The following is a 22635-nucleotide window of genomic DNA, read 5'->3' on the forward strand; positions in this document are numbered from 1 at the left end:
ATTAGAAAAGAAAAATATATTTGATCGAAGGTTTTTTTAATTTCTTTATTTTCCATAATTTTTAAATAATAAAGCCCAGTTCATACACTTGCGAATTACGATTTACGAATTGCGAAATGCGTTCTATTTTCGTTCTGATTGGCCACCTTCAAGGAAGACCTTGAAAGCGACCAATTGCAAGATAAATCGCAAGTGTATAATGAAGTATGAACTGGGCTTAAGTAGTTATACATATAAAAATGTTTGTAAGGGTATAAGAACAGGTAAGAACTATAGAGGGAAAAACTTTAACAAAGAAAAGATGATTTTTCTTAATAATAGCTGATAACAATAAACAACTTACAATAACGATACCTGTTTTACTGTTTATAAATTTGACCAGGTTTTAAAAATACCACGCTAGATGTCGCATACGTCAATAATCCGCCATCTTATTCCGACGAATTTAGAATAATAAAGGTAGTTTCTGGATATACAAATTTTGAATTTTGTGATTATTTCTGGATATAAAACCATATCTATTATAAACTGGAGAATGTTTTTTTAAACCAGTTATAAACTATAAACTGAAAACTGAACGATATGGATGAAGTTCAAGAATTAAGGGAGATTGATAGATTAATTATAGAACAGAAGCTGGAACCAGAGGTTTTTATATGCTATTTTTTAAATAACACCTAATAAAAATATCATTCACATTTTTTATAGGATCCTGATGATTTGGAATATACAGAGTTTATTGACGATGGTGACAACGAAAGCGATGAGGTATTTTTGTTCTATTTTTTTTATTCTTTTATTTTCCTAATTTATTTTTAGTCCGATGAAGATTATGAAATACCTGACTATCAAAAATCAGACATATCGAAATTCGGCACGTACAAGCCCGTATCTATATTATCTGAAAATGAGAAAAAGCTAATCGATATGTGCAAAGATCAAGATCTGAAAGAAATGTTACTGTTGAATCGCCAAAAGAATTTTCAACTGATCCAGCTATTTAAGAACATTAAAGATCAGTTGATAGAATGCCAAGAGAGCATAACTGAAAAAGAGAAGCTTGTTAAAGAGCTCAAATGTGCAAAAAGAGTATCGAATAAGATTTGGAGGATAGGCAGACCATATTTTAAAACAGTTGATAATTATTACTGCCCTCGAAATCAGGATGTAGTTCTAAAAGATAAAAGAGGTGAAATATTGTATTACGATATGACAACAAGCCACAAATGGTTTAAGTATGAAATAAAGAGATTAAATGCAGGTCTGAATATTTCGTTAAGTATCTATATCTAACATAAGTTGCTATCTCTTTTTTACAGGTGTTGCATTTCATTACAAAATGCGAAGATTAGACGAATTGCATCAAACTATTCAAGAAAAGGAAAAAATTATGATTTCATCTGGTCAAGCAATAGATTCAAAAGAAATTTCTGAATTAAAAAATATGATTCAAATTATCTCAAATGATAATGAAGTAGTATATCCGCCTTTAAATTATAATGATGCTTTCGAATGGAGTAGGATTGCAACTAATTTCTTAAATGATAAGTAAGTTTATTCTTATTCGCCTATAAGTATAATTATAAAAATTTTCAACTTTGTTTATCCATACTACTCTTCATGGTAACAGTTTACAACATGGGTTTTCGGCATCATTATACCGTATGATCGAGAAAAAACGGCGTGAGCGGTGGCTATGAAATGAAGATCGCTGTCATTTTATATGTAAATTTATATGGGAAATGTCATCGATCATCATTTCCCAGCCAACTGGACGCCGTTTTTTTTTCGATCATACGGTACCTATACCAGATGATCGAAGAAAACTGCGTCTAGTTGGCCCTTTTTTTCTCTATTTCTTGCTTATTATATTGTTAAACTGCTGCTGGGTTCCATATGTGGATAATCAAATGTATAATGCTACTAACGAAGTTTAGTTGCACAAAAGAGCAACACTAAAAACCATTTAACACCATATAAGTAATAAAACTTATTTTACAAACTAATATTTATATGACGAATTTATATGTTTAACTTATCTGGATTAGATGATCTGGAATCTGGATATCTGGAATGAGCAAAAAATCGGAAACTGCGATTCAATCGCAGCGATTTTAAAACAATCGCAACCTGCGATTGGTTCTCATAGGAAACTGCAATTGCGATTTCTTCTATTTGCTTGTTTCAACTTAGGCAACCAATATTACTATATTTGCTGTCCTCCATTCACGCAGTTGTGCAGCTGTGAACTGTTCAAGAACGCGATACTCTCACTCCATTCAGTTGAGTCATATAAAGTTTAGAATTGTTCCGCGCCATATGAAGGCATCAGTCTATCGCGCACAGCTCCTTTCAGAACCGTTCTCGAGTAGCTCAGGGCGTAAAGCTCTGGAACTTGAAATTCGCGAATGGAGGACAGCAATTGTCGTTGGTTTGCCTTTAGTTCAATATTTTTGAGACGATATCGAATGTTTTATGGAACGTGTTTTATTTTTGTTCTATGGCAGTTAAGTGATCTGTTACCCCCTTTTTAGATATATGCTCGTTTCGAGATGTATTCGACAAATGACAATATTGGCTGCAAAGCGAGCCTCTGGTACGGGAAGTCTGCTAGTAATAGTCTACAGTTTTCTCCCCTGGCATTTGCTTAGGGTTGTAACAGCAAACGAGGATCTCGATTTCCGTAAATGTAAACAAGACTTTGATCATGTTTCGGATTGTACGCCAACGCAAACCATAGAGTCCACACGCCCGCTGCGGGATGGCTGATGTGTAATGTTGTTGTGCGCTTCTCTCTGCCAGCGTAGTTCTCCTACCTGTCTAAACTTTTAATTGAACGTCAAGGTTATTTCTCTGGACATTCGCAAATCTCGAACCACACAGTGAGTGAGCGAATAATCAGGAGCTACAGAAAAGAGGTATCGTTGTTCTGTTTTCACCGTCTCATTGTTGTATCAGGCCATAAAGTCGATAAAGGACATCTCCGAATCAGGGGGATTAAGGCGGCATATCAGAATCATAAGAGAAACGCCTCTCTTCTTCGGCGAGCCTGGTTAGTGGTTTAGCGATGGTGGCGAAACCCTTTACATATCGGCGATAGTATGTGCATAATCCTAAAAAACTCCGTAGTTTGTGTTTGTCTTTGGGTATCGGCCATCCTTTTAGTGTTTAGTTATCTGTGAATCAACTGCAACTCCATAGGAGGAGACTACATGGCCCAGGTGTATACCTTTTCCTGACACAGATGACATTTCTTGTGGTTGATAAAATGAATAATGGGAGTATTATTCTGTTGGAGCCAAGGAACCATGACAGCGAAATAGGACGGAAGGTCACTGTAGGAAAAGCCTTCTACGAGCGAAGAAGGTTGTACCGGTGAAAGTAATGAACACTAATTATTATTCGGTGTCTTTGAAGAAGGGAATCCTGTTAGGGTACTGTTGTTCAGTCTCCTCAGTCATTTAAAGCGCGGAAGCCTCCAAAGTTTCGCCTTCAAAAATTCCGGACAAAATGGTGAATGCGCTAGTATATGTTAACAGATTATTGGATTATCTCCCGGTAGAAAATTGAGAAGCTTGGTAATCAAGTATCAAGGTGTGTTTGATAAAGAAGAAACAGGGCAGAGTACCAATTTAGTACAATTTTAAATTGACACCGGTGATGCACGACCAATTAAACTAAATCCGAGAACACTTCCACTCGCCAAATGTGAAGAAGCTAACAAAACCCTTCGAGAAATGAAAGAAGAGGGCGTCATCGAACCATCTAACAGCCCGTGGACATCGCCGGTAGTACTAGTAAAGAAGAAGGACGGTACCACCAGGTTCTGTGTTGATTATCAGCAGCTCAATAATGTTACCAAGAAGGGATAGCTATCCCCTGCCGAGGATAGACGATACACTAGACACGCTGGCGCGGTCTTAGATCTGAAGAGTGGATATTAGCAAGTCGACATGGCGCCGAAAGACAGAGTTCTCGGTGGGCTCCGGACTGCGGCAATTTACCGTCATGCCTTTTGCATTGTGCAACGCGCCAGCAATCTTCGAAAGACTAATGAAGTCTGATGTGTTGAACGGACTGGGTGGGCGTAGTGTTTTGCGGTGACATACTCGTCAAGTCCACCTGGACTCTTTGCCGCTTCTATATAGGTAGCTACTTATAATACCTATTTGTGTACCAAGGCCGTAAAGTTGATCTTTTTTTAAGACGAAAAAAATCATACGGCCGAGGTGCACACAAAATTTTTTAGGCGAGTGTCTTTTGAAGTAGGTTACAATTTTTTTTTACAATTTTGTATTGGCGGCTTCATAAATTGCAATTTTAACTGTTTTTATCACAGTATATCCCGTATAATGTGGTTTTTTTTTTGTTTTTAATTTTTTTTTAAGTAAATCAAGTGTGTCTAGTATGCTGCCCTCATAATGACTTTGTTTGCAAAAGCGGCCGTAAGGTAAAAGAGCGGCCGTAAAGTAAAAAAGCGGTCAAAAGAGATACACTTTTGGGACGTTAATAGATCCGTACAAATTAATTTTTTGTGACACTCGCTTAAAAAATATATTGTTGTTTATTTAAATGTTTTTTGTCCGCATTCTTGAAATTCCTTTCATAGACACAGAACCAGTGGATATACTTTACATACCCCTTTGGAAATTTTGTTAAGCTCCGCCCTTGGCGTGGCGTAAGGACAGCTGTCCATTGAACCATATCTGTTGAAAAATATTTTAAATTATACCTAATTAACAATAAACCGTTCTGTAAATATCTGTCTTTTCTACTTCCTATTAGGTTCACCCCAGAGGACTGTGAAATATTTTGGAATATTTATTTACACCCAAATGCAAATAAAGACCTTTGGACTAAAGAGGAAAATGATAAACTCAGTTCTCTAGTAGATAAGTATAAGTCTCAAAATTGGGATCTTATTGCCCAAGAACTGGGTAATTATTTTTAATACTAAATTTTTTCGACTCATTTATTTTTGTTATATTTCAGGTAATAATAGAACAGCATTTATCGCTCTTATGCATTATTTTAGGAATATTGTAATACCGAAAGGTGGTCGCTTTACGCCAGCCGAAGATAAATTGCTCCTCGATTTGGTTAATGTGTTTAGACAAGGTATGTACCTATTTTATTATACAGGATGTTCCTTGTAAAAAATAAAGCCGAAGTAGCATTTTTAGACGCATTTTAGGTAGGAAATGTTTCTAATAATCATGTCTGTTTCTTCACACAAAATGGAAACGGTATGCCACAAATAGGAAACATTTTTGAAATCTATATATTTTATATGGCTTTATTACATGTCTTTCCAATGTGGGGACACTAGCCGTTTCCTGAAATGTTTCGATGCGGAATCAAAACGTTTAAAAGAAATGTTTTTAAACATTTTCTGCAATTTGTGTCCAATATGTTTCCGTTTTCAGCCGCTACTGTTTCTAAATGTGAAGAAACAAAATACCAAACTAAAATAGTCTATATCAGTGTGGATTTCAAAATGAAAACAACCATCAACAATGTCGACCTCCGCCATAATAGGCTACTTGCACATACTTTAATTTTCACCTGAAAACTACTTAAAGACCTTTATAAATACAACACGTAGCACCCCCACGATGTTATTTCCAAAAAAAATGCAAATTATTTCTTAATTTGGATTATAAACTTCACCCGGGACCTTTAAATTTGACGTCACGCGAAAACGTTATACCATTGGTTGTGACGTCACGAGGTACGATTTCGGTAAGGCAGTTTACCACAAGCCAATAAAGTCTGCCGTTCTATTGAAATATTTGGAAATTTCAGCAACAAAAAGCAAAGAACCACTTATCAAAACTCACGCGTGCAACTAGTAAAACTCAAAATGACGAAAAAAAAGGTTCAAATAAAAAAAAAATAACCTGAACAGCCCAGATTGGACCGAGCAACTGAGTAGATACAGACTTTATTCGCTAAAGCATTTTACTGCCATTTTACCAAAATCTATACATTTTACGTTGTTCATAGGTACTATTAGTAATAATAGACAAATTTTAATATCTTTATTGCTATTTTTTAGTTAGCCATGTAGCTGGTCATATTGTTCAATATAAGTATAAACTTTCATTAATACATAATAAAACTTGACTAAACCATATTATATTTAAAAAAGTTATAGCCAGTAAAAAGTGGGACAAAATAAAATGGTAACACTATACACTATGTAAATATCTTGACAAAATATAAACATTTATTATTAATATAATTAAAAAAGCTGTTTTTTGTCAACTTATTTAGGGTCGTTATTCACTAAACCACAGGCAATAGTTATGTATAGTCTAATTGAGAAATCAAGTTAATGTGGATGTAAGCGTAATGTTTTAACACATCAAACTCTCTTAAACGCCTTATAACTCTTTCAATATGGATTCTTAGACTAGACTTTTCATATAGCTTCTACGATGCCTATCCTATAAAGGATTTCTTCTAGGATTTCTTGTTTTATGGGCAAATCAGATTTTGGAGTACTGGCTTCACACTAATCTTGAATAATACTTTGACTTGCCCTCTTTGGTAATCCTGCAGTTTATTAATCCTGTGTTGCCAAACTTAAGAATATAGGTTTGGAAATAGGGAAATCTAAAAAATATTCACTCTGATGTTGATAAAGATTGTATCAAGATTTATTCTGAAAATATTTTATTGCATAGGATATTGTTCAACAATGCACTTTAAAAAGTTTGGAAATTCTGGCTCTCCTGAGATTTTGTTCCTCCACATAAATTCATGTAAATAAGAGCCAAACAGATTGGGAGAGGTGCCAAATTGCCTTTTTAATTTTCTTTTAGCTCTCATCCATAAATTTTCAACATTTTGTGTGTGAATTCGAGGATCATTGGGATCAACAAAATTTTCTTGATGAATAACGACAAGATATTCATAAACACCTCCACCGAGAACATTTATGTTTCGATAGACTCTCCACCTATCAGAAACGATAGTAGTACCAGGAAGTATATATCTAAAATTGTTAATACCTATTTTTAAGGACAAACAAAATATTAGCTATGTTGTTAGCTATGTATTTACCAGTCTAAATTATACTAGGCATGCAATTTATACCCGGTATTTCTCCTAGATGGTTCCCTCCCTTTGAAATGAATAAGTTATAGCCATTTTCGGTTTAACAGGAAGAGACAAAAATAACAACTGTATGCCAATCAACGCAGTAACCCTTATTAACATACTAAAAGTCCCCATTTGTCCGATGTGTGCGTCATCAAAAAAAATCAGCCGCCATCTTGAATTTTGGTACTTTTTGGGAAAAAATGTAAATAACTCAAAAACGGTGCGTTATAGCGAAAAACTTCAAGAGGTAAAAATTAAAGAGAATAAAAAACTCTATCAGAATCAATGAGGAGTAGTTTATTATCCTAACGCAGTGACGTACAAAATTTTTTTGAAAATCGAGCAATTTTTAAAAGAAATCACCGAAATGCAAATTACTATTTTTTAAGCTTATTAACAAATAACATAGATATTTAGCATCATTTCAACTAAAATACAGTCCTTGTGACATTTTCAAGAAATATTTATTGGTGGTTTAATAATATTTCAAAATTAACAAAAATTGTCAAAGCTATCCTTTACTAAATACATGTGTACTAATAATGTGCGAAAGCAGCCTCCACCTTGTTCCGGTCGGGGTTATTTGCACTTAAACCAATGTCTTTTTGTTACCATTTTGTAAACAACTTGTTTTTAAAAGTACAGTGACAGTTTGAAAAATTAGAAAAATTAAAAATGAAGAAAAAAATAAAATGTAATAAACTACTTGCGAATGTCTTTTTGACATAAATATCATCTACGATTTTAACCTAAGATCTTAACACTTTTTCATTATGATAAATACATTATAAACATACCCCTACGAATCGAATAACAATAATTCAAATTATGACCATTTTAATAAAAATGTGTTACCAACTTGTAACCTAACTTTTCAAACTGTCATCTCTAGAAAAAAAATGAAATTTACAATTTTATTCGATTTGTTCTTCATCGACCGATATTTGTTTGTTCTCGCAAGAAATACCATTACAGTTACCACACAAGCATGAACATAGCATATTGGATTTTAAACATGTACCATTGCGATTAAAAAAAAATAGTACAACAAAATATGATTTAATCTGCTTGTGTCAGTGTCACGTAATTTTTAAAAAATGCCTTCAACTTCAGAGCAAAAATCGATTATATTTACGCGATTAAGGGATGGGGTTCCCATAAGGGACATTGCAGATGCATTAGGGGTAAACAAAAAAACAGTGTTGTTTGTTAAATCCAAAATTCAATATAATTCAAATATCCTTATAGACCAGGAGTTTCATCTGGGACTACTAATTCTTGTACTACTTTTTTTTATCGCAATGGTACATAGTTTATTACATCCAGATTTGTAATTACAGTAAATCATTTTCAATACAAATTCTGGTGCCACTGCGTTTGACATTGTTTTTGGAACTAAGGTATCCGTTTTTTTACTCCATCCACATTCTGTTGCCTCTTCTCCGTTATTTAGTTAATACTGCATTTATAAATAGGTCCTATAATAATGATTTTCAGCTGCGTTAGTTGTTGGAGGTAAGGTAGCTAAATCAAAATTTTTACTATAAGTACCTGACGAGATGTAAGGGCTTTATATTTAAAATACGTCAACTGATCTAAATCTTGCTAGCCTATGTCGATCATATAATGAAAATAAGAATGTATTTCCAGCTTCGACTAGCTCAGATTTTTGGGCTGCAGGATCTAAAAAAAACGGATGTAATTTGTCGCAGATGAGGATCTTTTTGAAACGTTTTGAAAGTCGCCAGTTTACATTACATTTTATTTTTTTCTTCCAACCTATAGCCTAATTTTTCAAACTGTCACTGTATTTTTAAAAACAAGTTGTTTACAAAATGGTAACAATAAGACCTTGGTTTAAGTGCAAATAGCCCCGACGGGGACAAGGTGGAGACTGCTTTCGCACATTATTAGCATAGTATAAGGAAACCATTATAATATATAATATAAGAAAAATTATTAGCATAGTATAAGGAGTAGTTTTACTCCTTGTCAAATTTTTTGTTCTTTTTCTGCCACTTTATATGACCTTGTTCTCGCCTCCGTAGCCGACGACGTAGCTGTATAGTCGTGGTCTATTAACTAGGCAAAGTATAGACGTGACACTCGCCATAGTTTCACAGATATATATTTAGGAAAATATGAGTTCACAATAAAATAAAATAAAAAAATGATCATTGAGTAAAAACTTGCTTGAAAACAGAATATTTTCACATTTCGTGTAGGTAACAATTGTTCTGTAATCTTCTGATGGGAAGAAATGCGCAAAAAATATATAATGACATATTTTTACATTATTATCTATTTCAGAGATTTTCTATGACTTTTTTTTATTTAAAGCAAGTTTAATTTTCTGTATATAACTGGATTCGGCATAAAATTATGCTATAGTACACTGTCTTTATTTAAAGCACACTGCGGTGTTGCCAATCTATTTCTTATTTACTAATACTTTGGTTAAAAACATTATATACGAAAAGTGGTAAAAACTAGAGTGAATATAACTTTATTAATACTTTGCTATGCTTTCTTAAACATGAAGGATATCGGAATAAATTCGTGTAGAAAAATTTACTTTATCATATACAGGATATTTTTTATGGCGTCACCAAAATCGTAATATTTAAAAAATGTTGTATCTTATTTTTTTTAAAATGCAACACCTTGTATATTATTTTTCTTTCAGATGTAGAATTAAAAGGTGAACATTTTTTGACAAGACAAGACAGACAAAGATCATATTGGGTGGCTTTGAAAATTTTCATATTAGGTTAATTGATAATTACTATCAGCTTGCCGATTTACATCCGATGGAAATCTAAAAAGACTCAAAGTACAATTTTTTGAATTATTTCCACAATTAATAGCAGCGCACAGTAAGCAGGGTTCGGAAGTAGTTAATTAAGACGTAATTTACCTGATTAACTACGTGTAGTTTTTCTTCAAAAACTACGTCTTTTCCCATTCATTAACTACATGAAAACTACACTAATAAACTATGTATTGATATTATGAATAATTTTGCTTTGTATGAGGGGTCTAAATAATATGATGTGTGAATATTATATTTAAAGCCATATTTCTTCTGTTTTCTTAAATACATTGTGTTTTCAAAAAGCTTCAACTTATTATAACCTCACCTCAAACCTTTGATATTTGAAAGTTACATACATAGGTTACATAAACTACACTCTCTACATAAACTACATTAACTACATGTAATGTAGTTTATGTAGTTTTTAAAAGTAACATGTAGTTTTCCGAACCCTGACAGTAAGGCACTCATTTTTTGTCAATCCGTCCCTGTGCTCGGACGCAACGCCCGAACCTCACAGCTCGACGGACCGAATTCAACTGAAACGCTTTGCAACCTGCCAGCTTGCAAAAACTGGCAGAAAATATTTGCGAGAGTGCAGCTACTCTTTTCCTTAAACTATGTTATTAGTACACATGTATTTAGTAAAGGATAGCTTTTACAATTTTTGTTAGTTTTGAAATATTAACCCACCAATAAAAAATATTTCTTGAAAATGTCACAAGGATTGTATTTCAGTTGAATTGATGCTAAATATCCATGTTATTTGTTAATAAGCTTAAAAAATTAGTAATTTGCATTTCGGTGATTCCTTTTAAAAATTGCTCGATTTTCAAATTTCTTTTCTACGTCATTGCGTTAGGATAATAAACTATTTTTTATTGATTTTAATAGAGTTTTTTATTCTCTTTAATTTTTACCTCTTGAAGTTTTTCGCTATAACAAACCGTTTTCGAGTTAATTACATTTTTTCCTAAAAAGTACCAAAATTCAAGATGGCGGCCGATTTTTTTGATGACGCACACATCGGACAAATGGGGACTTTTAGTATGTTAATAAGGGTTACTAAGGCTAACTATTTTCAATGGTCGCAGCTTTCTAAAAATTTTTGCAATTTCACCATGGTGAATGTCATAACTGCACTGGGGTAATTTTCCATTCCATATAATTTGCAATATTTTGCTGCAACTAGAAAAAAAGTACTATTTATAAACTCCATAAAAATAAAAGTCAGGTTAGTTCACACACTTGTTCCTTATTTTCCTATTGTTTTATATTTGTATTTCTCAACTAACTCAAAAATAAATTTCTAATTGAACTATTCTTTTCAAATTTAAATAAATACTTACATTAAATGGTTTTCACAAAGGTAGATATAGATTTTTGAAGAACTTAAGGCTGGCGTCTTATTTTCTAGAGTCAGATTTTTCGCTGTTTCTCTTCGATAGGCTAATGTTAATGTTTTTCGAGGAGTGGAAAGTGTCGTACTTTTGCAACCTGGTACCATACAGTATCGATAAATCATTTTGCATTCGAAAATTAGTAAAAAACCTCGCCGAAAATCGTAGCTCAATAGAATGTCAAAACAAAATAATACCATAGATAAAAGTTTAGATTGGAAAGCCCGTAAAAATTTGAGGTCGCGAAATTATTTTGGGTCGCGACCGTTATACGCGATCTGGCGCTGCTATAGCGGTCGCTAAGAACAACGGCAAACAAAAACAGAAATAATTTTCTCTTGTTAAAGTCAGAATCTTCAAAAGTCATAATAATCTTTCAAAATCCAAACTTGATCCAAACCGCTCTCATTAAAGAAATTCCGAAAAGTGTTTATAGCGTCCATTTTTAAAGTAATAATTGCTATCTTGTGAGTTTAATTCAAGTTTTATTTACTCCAACCGGTGATAATTGTGAAAAAGTGGCATTAAAAACTTAAAAAGCTGTGCTGTGAACTGTGAACTGCAAAAACCATCGTGGATCGTGGCATAACGTCGGTTTCCAATGTTTTATAGGTATTTCATACATGCGTCCTTATATAAAATAAAGTTTCTTGTATGCAACACACTGTCTTTTATTTATAAAATTAAACGAAAATAATAATAAATTTGAATAAACAATATTTGACGATATAATTCCGGAAAAAGCCGAACCGCTCCGAAATTTTCAAGTTTTGGGTCGCGACCGTTGCAAGAATAGCGCCAAATAGTGTTTACATTGTCCTTATGGGCACTTTCCAATCTAAACTTGTTTCATTTATCTATGAATAATACCTCGTGACGTCACTATCGTAAGCGAGGTCAAAGCCGACGTTTCAGCGGGCTTCTCATCAATTTGAATTTTAACCATTTATTACGGCATTAATACACCAGATATTTTAAAAATACTACGCAGAGGTGCTTTTTGGGTCTAAATGATCATTTTAAGACAATAAAAAAACGCCCGCAAGGGGCCTATTGTTTTGTCTTAAGATCTTTGGTTTTTAGGTTTTCTCGCACAAAAAATGTCTGGCAACAGCAAATTCATCTTTTAATTTAATAATGTTTCATATTTTTAATGCCCCTTTTATATATCATTATTTGTTGCTACGAAATATTTTTGTTTGAAATATAGATTTTTATTATTTATTTATCATGGTTCTGAAAATAAAAATATATAAATTATTGTAAGTAGAACGCGTTCTTATGAGTTTAAAAGCTCAAGAACCTATTAAAACATATATTCTTAGATAAAACGCTATCACTAGCCAACATGGCGCAATTTTAGTTCATCATTTTATAAAATTGACATGGACACAAATCTTCTACATTGTATAATATTTGTGTCTAAAAAAGAGAAACTCGTGTTTCGAAACTGAATCGACAACAAATGGAAACCTTGTTTCCAAAATGTGCTATCTGTGTAGAAATTTCGAACTAATCATCTGTCAACAACGCTAATCAAACTTTAACCCGTCGCCGTCGGCGTCGTCAGAAGCCAACAAAGAAAACAAACAAAAACTATTTATAATATCTAAATACAACTATTCAAAAACACCTTACTTTTTAACGGTTTATAATAGACCTATCTGCTGAAAACTAAAATATTCTTGAATCGTTGTATTTAGATATTCTAAATAGTTTTTTTTTTCTTTGTTTTTTGCGTCTGATGACGGGAGGAAGTATACTTCTGAAACGTAAAGCATTTTTCGTCGGTTAGGCAAATTTGTTATACTAGTAACAAGTCACTGACAAGCTGGTTTCCATTAGGATTCAACGCCCAGTGGTGTTTACAATAAATAACTTTCATTTTATAGATTTTCTTCCACTGATGAAAAAAACAATTTTTTTGTCAAAAAATAAACCTACTACAAAGGTGTCGGCTTTATTTATTTTTATTAATATTTTTATTTTACTAAACAAACTGACATTGTATGCTTTTTTTTCAAGGAAATTACACACCATGGCATAGGGTGGCGTATCACTTTGGAGGTCGAACAAAATGCCAGCTGTTTAATAGGTACAGGTATTTTCTCAGCTGTCAAGAAGGCATTCTTAGGGGAAAATTTACGATAGCGGAAGATATTTTAATGATGGTTTTGGTAGACAGATTTGGCAGAAGGTTTTCAGAATGGAAAACATATTTTCCGAATAGGTCCCATGTACAGATCAAGGCTAGATATACATCAAATGTAGATAAAGCTCTAAAAAAAGGTATGATGATTACTTCGTAATAAAATTATACATTTGTATATTGTTTCGTCTGTTATAACAGATTACTTTCTAATTTGTTTACACGCCATTGTTCATTTTCGAAATTTATCATAAATAATAATTTAGGTATAGTAGTGTCTATTAGATAGTGATGGGTTGTTATTTAACTATCTGTTATTTTATAACAATTATTTAGAAATAACATAACGCAACCGTTACTACTTTTAAAAAATAACAGATATAAAATAACGACACGCAGAGATCGACCGTTCGTGAAACGAAGTCGGCGCTCTGCACCGCCACGAAATTCGATGCTGCTCGAAGTAATTCCAAAAAACAACTAGTATGGATGGAAAACATGTTATTTCGACAACCATCGATACAGGCGGCGAGATACAACGGACAACGGAGCGGGGTATGCGCTACAGCGCGGCGCGGCGAACGTAGCTGCATCGGTCGATGGTCGTGTTGGGCTTGCAACAGCTTAAAAATAATAGGATATAAAAGAAGCAGCTTTTTTGAAACAATTGCGGGCATAACGCCTGGCGGTCGAGATAACAGGAGTGGGAAAGGAACGCTGCTGCATCGGTCGATTGTCGATGGAGGCTCGTAACGGGTTGTAAAATAACGTATAGAAAATAAGCAGTCATTTTAGATACGTTGTTTTTTAACCTGTTACGAGCATAACAGAGCGGCGGTCGAGATAAATCGGAGTGGGAAAGTAACGCTGCTGCAACGGTCGATTGTCGATGGAGATTCGAAACAGGTTGGAGAATAACGCATCAGTTGTTTTAGATACATTGTTTTTCAACCTGTTACAAGCATAACGGGCGGAGGTCGAGATATTAGAGAACAACGGCATACGGTCGAGTCGGCCTACAAACACGTAAACGTTTACGTACGCATGCGCATTTCTTATATCTCTTATTTTTTATACACGTAAAAGATGCTTTACGTCTACGTATACGTGCCAGCAGCGGCCGACTTGACCGTATGCCGTTGTTCTCTATTATGGCGCTGTATGTTTCAGTACGTTATTAAGTTTTAATATTTAGGTATTTATTTATTCTGAAAAATTTTCAGAATAATATTTTAAGATTTTTTTAAAAACGTATACAGGGTGTTTTGAAAAATCTGGTCATTGATTAATCACGATCCTGCTTAAAGCCCTTGACGTAAAAAGCTGATTTTTGGAAAACGGATTGACTTTGGGGTGAACAGGTTCGATAAGAAGGGATTTTTCGAAACTTGAATTCCAAGGGGATGAAACCACCATCAAATATTAGAATATTTTTTATTTAAAAACCGGTGAGTTTTTCGGAAAAACTCTTAAACACGTATATTTTATTTTGTGGTTTTACATATTTTAAGATTTTTAAAAATATATACAGGGTGTTTCATAAAATATGACCATTGAGTAATCACGATTGTGCTTAAACTGCTTGACGTTTAAAGCTGATTTTTGGCAAACGGATTGATGTCCACTATTATAGTTAATCACTGTTTAGCCTTTAAACAAAGTTTATACAAACGGTGCAAGTGGGCATGACTGTGGGGTGTAGAGGTTCGATAAGGAGGGTTTCTCGTATCTCAAATTCAAAGAGGGTGAAAACGCCCCTCAAATATTACAATATTTGTTATTTAAAAAACTGTTAGTCTTTCGGGAAAACGCTTGGACACGCATAATTTATTTTGTTTTTTTACATATTTTGAAATTTTTTAAAAAATCATACAGGGTGTTCCAAAAAGTTGAGTAATTGATTAACCACGATTCTGCTTAAACTGCTTGACGTTTAAAGCTTATTTTTGGCAAATGTGAGAAAATTTTATCCAGTTTGTATGTTTGGAAATTCTTGCTTTGCTTTATCATCACCATTACAAATTATTAATTCGACGCGAATGAAGTCGCGGGTACACGCTAGTTTAAGTGTAAAATTAATTCGAACTCTAGTGGTTTACTTATGAGGAATATACTACACATTTTCTTATATTGCTATTTTTTTTACCGCAAATGGTAAAATCATAACTAGGAGCTTCTCGCCCGTCGAGTGAGATGCACCCTGTACACTGCTACGCAATTCAGGACCTACGCGGATCGAGGGGCAGGGCGTAGGTAGATCGGAATATATAGGTATAGACGAGTGGTGGCATTTTGGCTTTTTTTGTATCGCAATTTGTAAACAGCGCTTATTTGTAAACAACCACAGTTTTTACAGAGGTGTTTTAGATAACAATCGATATTTAGAAATGTTTTGACACCCTGGAAATACTACCACCGAGCACGTCATTGTTGCAACTTGCAACTGCGTTAATACGCCTGGCGGTAACCGCCTCATACTCTTTCAGATATTTAGCAATAAAATAAAGAAACCTGTTATTTTTAAGCTGTTATTTTAAGCTGTTTTTTATAAATAACTATAACAATTTCAACTGTTATCTAAAAATAACAGTTTTGCCCATCACTACTATTAGAGGTGGGCAAAGATCGAATGAGTCGTTCATTTGAACGAGTATTCACAATGAATTGTGAGATTCGATTCACTGCTTAGGATACGGTTCGTTCAAATAAATCGTAGCTAGCACGGATCCATAACATTTGAACGATGGGCTGTAAAAAAGAGTTGTGAGAATTGAATCGGATCACAATGCGATCGTTCGTTCAAAGAGCCGTGAGAATTGATTCATTGCTTACAATACGGTTCGCTCAATTGAATCGTTGCCAGCACGGATCCATAAGATTTGAAAGATGAACCGTAAAAAAGAATCGTGAGAATTGAATCGGATCACAATGCGGCGTTCGTTTCTATGGCGCGGCGATGATATACGAATAGAGTCAGGCACCAATATTTACACTTGAACACAAGCCCTAAACAAACATCATGGGCATAAAATGCATACCATAAGAAAGTTTTTTTACAAGGGAAAAACTTATTTATACTGTGCTTAGTACGGGAGTATCTGTAAGCACAGAATATCTAGCTACGCAACAGAAGCCTCGTTACATGTATAAAATTGTAGGTAGCAAAAGGAGACAGGCTTTAAAAGTCTGTCTCCAAATCAGATATTTTGATGTGGTAGTTTCGCTACTACATAATAGAGGGCAATAAATTTAAAAGAAAACAGTTTTCTACAAACAAAATTTAAAAGAATTTTGTGCAGTGTTGCCATTGTGTAATTCATATCGTAATACTTCCTGATAAAGCCTACCTTCAAATTTGCTACATCATTTAAACATATTAAAATAGATCAGAGCTGTTTTTTTCAGTTTGCCATGTTAGTTGGAATTAAATCTTATGAGCTAAATTACAATCACTTCCTGACGTTTGATTGTATAATTGAATCCTGAATTTTCATTGTAATTCGGCGACAATATAATAATTATTGTTCTACTATTATGATACTACTTCCTGACGTTCGATTGTGTTCATACCAAGTTCATATTGTATAATCGGGAAAAAACGGCGTTAGCGATAGCTATGAAATGAATATCACTGTCATTTTATATTTAAATTTATATGGGAAATGTCATCGATCGTCCTTTTCCAGCCAACTGGACGCCGTTTTTTTCAGAAGCATATCAAGTGATACCATAATATAGTACTATATTACGATACATGGCGTTCGATTGGGCTTAAACTTGGTATACTATATCTTCAGTGACATTGTAATATCATGGTACCATGGAGCATATAAAGTGGTACCTTCTATAGTACCATATTTGATGACATAGCAATATTAGGTACATGGTGGCAATAGGGCTTAAACTTGGTATACTACGTATTTTCGGTGACATTGTAATATGATGGTACTATGATGCATATCATCTGGTACCATAATATAGTACCATATTATGTACATGGCGTTCGATTGGGCTTGAATTTGGGATACTACGTATCTTCGGTGATATTGTAATATTATGGTACCATGGAGCATAATAAGAGGTACCATAATATAGTACCATATTACGATACCATTTCCTGGCGTTCGATTGGTCTTAAACTTGTTATACTACGTATCTTCGGTTATATTGTAATATGATGGTACTATAATGCATATAAAGTGGTACCTTAATATAGTACCATATTTTAATACCATTTCCTGGCGTTCGATTGAGCTCATATTTGATATATACTTGAGTATTTTGATGACATTGCATTATTATGGTACCATGAAGCATATCAACTGGTACCATAATATAGTACTATATTACGTACATGGCGTTCGATTGGGCTTAAACTTGGGATACTGCGTATTTTCGGTGACATTGTAATATGATGGTACTATGATGCATATAAAGTGGTACCTTAATATAGTACCATATTACGATACCATTTCCTGGCGTTCGATTGGGCTCAAACTTGGTATACTACGTATCTTCGGTTACATTGTAATATGATTGAACTATGATGTATATAAAGTGGTACCTTAATATAGTACCATATTACGATACCATTTCATGGCGTTCGATTGTTCTTAAATTTGGTATACTACGGATCTTGGGTGACATTGCAATATTATGGTACCTTAAAGTATATCGAGTGGTACCATAATATAGTACACTATTATGATATCATTTCCTGGAGTTCGATTGGGCCCAAATTTGGTTTACTTGCGTTTCTTTATAAAGATTTGTTTAATTAATAATTTTAATTTATTTTATGAATTTTAATTTATGGTTCGATGTCGTGACAGCAACTTTTATGCCGAACTAATATATTATTAATTGTACCTGTGTCACTTTTTAAAATCTACCTAGGTCTATAATATATAAATAATGTGGCAAACGGAAGAAATTTGTTATTATAGTATTTTTTAGTCAGTTAACATTTTTTGTACTGCATTTTAATAAATTATTTCCATATTTCATTACTAACGTTCCAGCATTAATAAATATCACTATCAATCGCCCTGTATATTATTAATTTTAAAGGTAATTAAAGGTATTTTCTTAGTTAACATTATAAGGTATAGTGTATATGAAAAATGTATATGTTTTGTAATAATATACTTAAAACTATTTTAATAGCCAAAGGAATAATTAATATAAGTGTATCTGACAAGAAAAGAAGAACAGAAAGAAACACATACTGCATTATATACAATAAAAAAAATGGGATGCCAATTCAAGTCTTTTTGAATCTGGCAACTGTGCATATTTAGCCGAGCTATAAGGCCGTCGACGAGCCGTCGATCCAAAACCGAAAGTTCAAAATTTCTAATTATATTCTGATTATGATATTGTCGCGCCATCTAGTATTCTATTTGTGCAATTTTAGCTCTTTCATTTCGAGTATTTTTCTGTTGCGTAGCTAGATATTCTGTGCTGTAAGGTATTTAATTTTCACTTATATATTAATATTTATATTAAAATAATATTACTGACTATAAAACATTAAATGTCGGACTAAAAGACGAAATCGTGTTTTTCTGTAACTCCAAATAGATATTGTTAGCCTCCGCTCAATATGATAAAAAAACGGCGTCATCGATGGTTATAAAATGAAAAATGAAGATCGCGGTCACTATATATTGTTACGGATTCCGTGGGTCCACTAATTTAAACTCACGATAAAATACTTTACTAATTTATTTTTCTCTTAATTTACACACAATGTATACTAATATAACACACAATTTACTACTTATAAAATTCCTTCGCCAAATTGTCCGATTCGCAATAATTTAAAACGCGGTATATTCAAACTTAACTGGTCCAACTGCCGACAACGCGGGCTTTTATATACCTCTACTAACTGTTTCTGGAACTTTCTATAGAATTCGGTAATATTTCTTTTACTTTCTGGTGAATTCGCCATGTTTCTTGACACGTAGGCAACCAGCAATACAGTTTAGCGCCACATACACCTTGACAATATGTAAAATTATATGGGGAATGTCGTCGATGATCATTTCCAAGCCAACTGGACGCCATTTATTTTTTTGATCATGCGGTATTATATACTATTATGATTATTAAATCGGAATTAAAATATGGCTCCAAAAATATTAAATTGGTATTAAGAAGTATAATAAATGGTATATATGAATTGGATTGATAATTTAATTATTATTGGTAAAATAATCAATCCATTTACGCCAGTGTCATAAAGTGTTGAAAAACATATGAAAGAACTGTATATTTTTTTTCTGGTCCTTTAAGTAATTGTCCGACCAAATTAACGCTGGTAATGCCAGTTACGATTCTTGTTTTTGTGAAACGTAAATTGTGCATGTGGTTCGTTCAAATGAACGAAACGTAGGAGATTCAATATGTGAAATTAAACCGTGTGATTCGATTCACTAAAAAGAATCGTAATGCCCATCACTAGTGTCGATCATGGTAGTGATGGGCAAAACTGTTATTTTTAAATAACAGTTGAAACTGTTATAGTTATTTATAAAAAACAGCTTAAAATAACAGCTTAAAAATAACAGGTTTCTCATTTTATTGCTAAATATCTGAAAGAGAATGAGGCGGTCACCGCCAGGCGTATTAACGTAATTGCAAGTTGCAACAATGACGTGCTCGGTGGTAGTATTTCCAGGATGTCAAAACATTTCTAAATATCGATTGTTATCTAAAATACCTCTCTAAAAACGGTGGTTGTTTACAAATAAGCGCTGTTTACAAATTGCGATATAAAAAAAGCCAAAATGCCGCCACTCGTCTATACCTATACATTCCGATCTACCTACGCCCTGCCCCTCGATCCGCGTAGATCCTGAATTGCGTAGCAGTGTACAGGGTGCATCTCACTCGACAGGCGAAGCTCTTAGTTATGATTTTACCATTTGCGGTCAAAAATAGCAATATAAGAAATGTGTAGTATATTCTTCATAAGTAAACCAACTACACACTACAGTTCGAATTAATTTTACACTTAAACTAGCGTGTACCCGCGACTTCGTTCGCGTCGAACTAATAATTTGTAATGGTGATGATAAAGATAAAGCAAAGCAAGAATTTCCATTAACATACAAACTGGATAAAATTTTCTCACATTTGCCAAAAATAAGCTTTAAACGTCGAGCAGTTTAAGCAGAATCGTGGTTAATCAATTACTCAACTTTTTGGAACACCCTGTATGATTTTTTAAAAAATTTCAAAATATGTAAAAAAAACAAAATAAATTATGCGTGTCCAAACGTTTTCCCGAAATGTTATTTAAAAAACCCGTTTTTTAAATAACAAATATTGTAATATTTGAGGAGCGTTTTCAACTTCTTGGAATTTGAGATTCGAGAAACCCCTCCTTATCGAACCTCTACACCCCACAGTCAATCCGTTTGCCAAAAATCAGCTTTAAACGTCAACCAGTTTAAGCAGAATCGTGATTACTCAATGGTCATATTTTATGAAACACCCTGTATATATTTTTAAAAATCTTAAAATATGTAAAGCAACAAAATAAAATATACGTGTTGAAAAGTTTTTCCGAAAAACTCACCGGTTTTTAAATAAAAAATATACTAATATTTGAGGGTGGTTTCACCCCCTTAGAATTCGAGTTTCGAAAAATCCCTTCTTATCGAACCTCTACACCCTAAAGTCAATCCGTTTTCCAAAAATCAGCTTTTTACGTCAAGGGCTTTAAGCAGGATCGTGATTAATCAATGACCAGATTTTTCAAAACACCCTGTATACATTTTTAAAAGATCTTAAAATATTATTCTGAAAATTTTTCAGACCGATGCAGCAGCGTTACTTTCCCACTCCGATTATCTCGACCGCCCCTCTGTTATGCTCGTAACAGAAAAAACAGCGTATCTAAAATGACTGCTTATTTTCTATACGTTATTTTCCAACCCATTGCGAGCCTCCATCGACAATCGACCGATGCAGCAGCGTTCCTTTCCCACTCCTGTTATCTCGACCTCCAGGCGTTATGCCCGCAACTGTTTCAAAAAAGCTGCTTCTTTTATATCCTATTATTTTTAAGCTGTTGCAAGCCCAACACGACCATCGACGGCATCGACCGATGCAGCTACGTTCGCTGTAGCGCATACCCCACTCCGTTGTCCGTTGTATCTCGCCGCCTGTATCGATGTTTGTCGAAATAACATGTTTTCCATCCATACTAGTTGTTTTTTGGATTTGCTTCGAGCAGCATCGAATTTCGTGGCGGTGCAGAGCGCCGACTTCGTTTCACGAACGGTCGATCTATGCGTATCGTTATTTTTTAAAAGTAGTAACGGTGGCGTTATGTTATTTGTAAATAATTGTTATAAAATAACAGGTAGTTAAATAACAACCCATCACTAGATCATGGATAAATTGGGTAAAGAGGTTTAGATTGTTCTTGCAATGGTCGCGATTCAATGCCCTACCTACTACCCATATTCAAACTATCGCATCTTATGTATATGAGGATATAAAGGTTTATGCAGAAAGTTCCAACTATCTCCACTCCCTACTGAGAATTGTGGAACAATTTTCCAAAGATATCCATATTGCCTTTGGCTTAGGTAAATGTAAAACTCGAATAATATCGAAATTAGGCACCAGGCACTGACGTTTGAGTTACAAGACGGCAATAGGCTTGGTGCATTTCAATTATTGATTTCAAGAAATTCCGACCGCAGCGCTTCAACGGCAAAAATCAGAAATTATCCGCATATAGTTCACGCCGCCGCCGACGTGCTTATGACTGTACATTATAGCGAGAATCGCGCCTTACTGATTATCACCGTGAGCTTAGATCGTTTTCTTCTAAAGCTATAAAATAATATTTCTAAAGTATTTTTCTCTGCATTGCCTTGCATTGTTCTGCATCTCTCCTCGCCCAGGAGACCTTCATCTGCGTAAGATTGATGACGAACCTTGCTTCCTTAAATGCAGTTACACTCTTCTACGAAAAATAAACTTTTTGCTAGAAGTTTCAGTTGGGATATCCTAATTAGTTCAAATGTACTATATTTTTGTCGCTTTCTTTTCAGGTTCATTTACTCTGGATGAAGATAAAAAAATATTGAAACACGTGGAAGAGTACGGCACTAATAAATGGGCACTTCTAGTGAAAATGT

At 33.9% G+C, this 22635-nt stretch overlaps 1 protein-coding gene across 1 annotated transcript in view; it reads left to right on the forward strand.

Moving 5' to 3' along the window:
- The first annotated feature begins 428 nt into the window (after window positions 1–428).
- The window catches only part of LOC115883516 (snRNA-activating protein complex subunit 4), a 23330-nt gene continuing 1123 nt past the window's right edge, over window positions 429–22635 (forward strand). The window contains exons 1-8 of the mRNA XM_030901885.1: window positions 429–648; window positions 709–768; window positions 820–1261; window positions 1320–1548; window positions 4786–4937; window positions 4993–5118; window positions 13348–13611; window positions 22549–22633. Of these exons, the coding sequence (XP_030757745.1) occupies window positions 583–648; window positions 709–768; window positions 820–1261; window positions 1320–1548; window positions 4786–4937; window positions 4993–5118; window positions 13348–13611; window positions 22549–22633 (1424 nt within the window). The 5' untranslated portion in view covers window positions 429–582. The remainder of the gene's footprint in view (window positions 649–708; window positions 769–819; window positions 1262–1319; window positions 1549–4785; window positions 4938–4992; window positions 5119–13347; window positions 13612–22548; window positions 22634–22635) is intronic.

This window comes from Sitophilus oryzae, unplaced genomic scaffold (genome assembly GCF_002938485.1).
Source record: "Sitophilus oryzae breed Bouriz unplaced genomic scaffold, Soryzae_2.0 scaffold_1931_pilon_pilon, whole genome shotgun sequence".
NCBI classification, from domain to species: Eukaryota; Metazoa; Arthropoda; class Insecta; order Coleoptera; family Curculionidae; genus Sitophilus; species Sitophilus oryzae.